Consider the following 2,075-nt stretch of genomic DNA (forward strand, 5'->3'; position numbering starts at 1 on the left):
GTTTAAAGACATTTTATAAAAGCTCATGTGCTCAGTCAACAGGACGAGAGGCCACGCCCCCCAACACTCACACACCTGAACCAGCTTCTTCTGCACAAACAGCAGCTCAGAGAAGCTGTGATGTTTTACAGCAGGTCACATTAAACACAAAGAGGCCTAAAAACATCAAACCAACAACCTCCAGAGCCAGGAAACACCAGAAACACAGCAGAGGAAACATTCAGGCCACGCCTCCTACTGATCACCTGATTCTCAGGCCACGCCTCCTGCAGCTCACCTGGTCAGCAGGACACACCCCCACCTCTCACCTGCMTCTCAGGCCACGCCTCCCACTGGTRACCTGATTCTCAGGCCACGCCTCCTACTGGTCACCAGACTCTCAGACCACGCCTCCTGCAGGTCACCTGATTCTCAGGCCACGCCTCCTACTGGTCACCTGATTCTCAGGCCATGCCTCCTACTAGTCACCTGGATCAGCAGGACACACCACCTCTCACCTGCTTCTCAGGCCACGCCTCCTACTGGTCAAATAATCGGCAGGCCACGCCTCCTTCTGGTCACCTGATTCTCAGGCCACGCCTCCTACTGGTCAAATAATCAGCAGGCCACGCCTCCTTCTGGTCACCTGATTCTCAGGCCACGCCTCCTACTGGTCAAATAATCAGCAGGCCATCCCTCCTACAGGTCACCTGATTCTCAGGCCATGCCTCCTACAGGTCACCTAATTCTCAGAACACGCCTCCTGCAGGTCACCTGATTCTCAGGCCACACCTCCTACTAGTCAACTGATTCTCAGGCCACGCCTCCTACTGGTCACCTGGTCAGCAGGACACAACCCCACCTCTCACCTGATTCTCAGGCCACCCCTCCTACTGGTCAAATAATCAGCAGGCCACTCCTCCTACAGGTCACTTGATTCTCAGGCCACACCTCCTACAGGTCACTTGATTCTCAGGCCACGCCTCCTACAGGTCACTTGATTCTCAGGCCACGCCTCCTACAGGTCACCTGATTCTCAGGCCACGCCTCCTACAGGTCACCTGATTCTCAGGCCACGCCTCCTACAGGTCACTTGATTCTCAGGCCACGCCTCCTACAGGTCACTTGATTCTCAGGCCACGCCTCCTACAGGTCACCTGATCAGCTAACCACAGGCCAGCACAGGAAGTCCCTCCCCCCTCCCCCTAACCAGTCTGGCAGTGGACTCACCACCAGGTTGCCGATGACCATGACCAGCATGAAGACCAGGATGCAGAGCGGCTGTCCCGCCACCTCCATGCAGTCCCACATGGTCTCGATCCACTCCCCACACAGGACCCTGAAGACGATCAGGAAGGAGTGGAAGAAGTCCTTCATGTGCCAGCGAGGGAGGGAGCAGTCCTTGGAGATCTTACAGGTGCACTCCTGACAGGACAGACACACAACCAGTAAAACCAGTGCACCGACCCGCCCCACCTGAAGGCCCCTCCCCAGGACTCACCTGGTAGTTCTTCCCGAACAGCTGCATGCCCACCACGGCGAAGATGAAGACGATGATGGCCAGGACGAGCGTCAGGTTGCCCAGAGCACCCATGGAGTTCCCGATGATCTTGATGAGGGTGTTGAGGGTCGGCCAGGAGCGAGCCAGTTTAAACACTCGCAGCTGGGGTCAAAACAGGAAGGAGACAGACCTTCAGAATAAAAGCACGGCAGGTTGAAGTTCAGGTATTTCAACATTTAAAGCGGTGTGAGTCCAGATGAACCGGATAAAACAGCAGCAGGGATGAAGGAGGATGAAAGACGACATAGATGGAGGGAGTTCTCTGCTGACGATGATCAGAGTGACGTCTGAGACAATCCTCTGGACACATGAAGAGGGGCTGCACTCATCTCTGTGAGGGTCTGCCTCGCTGAAGCCTCGCTCTGTCCGCTGTGTTTACTGTTCGTCACAGCAGGAGGTCTGGTCTCATCTGGGTTTTTCTGTTCACTGGACTTTTTCATGGATACAAAGCATCATGGTCCAGTTTGGGGGCATTTTGTGTGTGTGTGTGTGTGTGTGTGTGTGTGTGTGTGTGTGTGTGTGTGTGTGTGTGTGT

General features: G+C 55.0%; 1 protein-coding gene across 1 annotated transcript in view; it reads right to left on the reverse strand.

The window, feature by feature from the left end:
* LOC106527684 (sodium channel protein type 4 subunit alpha) overlaps window positions 1-2,075 on the reverse strand; it is a gene marked incomplete at its 5' end in the record, with an annotated part of 142,279 nt that overhangs the window by 58,407 nt on the left and 81,797 nt on the right. Inside the window, 2 exon segments of the mRNA XM_014022657.1 lie at window positions 1,210-1,404; window positions 1,481-1,642. Of these exon segments, the coding sequence (XP_013878111.1) occupies window positions 1,210-1,404; window positions 1,481-1,642 (357 nt within the window).

The sequence above is a fragment of the Austrofundulus limnaeus genome, unplaced genomic scaffold (assembly GCF_001266775.1).
Source record: "Austrofundulus limnaeus strain Quisiro unplaced genomic scaffold, Austrofundulus_limnaeus-1.0 Scaffold337, whole genome shotgun sequence".
In the NCBI taxonomy this organism is placed as follows: Eukaryota; Metazoa; Chordata; class Actinopteri; order Cyprinodontiformes; family Rivulidae; genus Austrofundulus; species Austrofundulus limnaeus.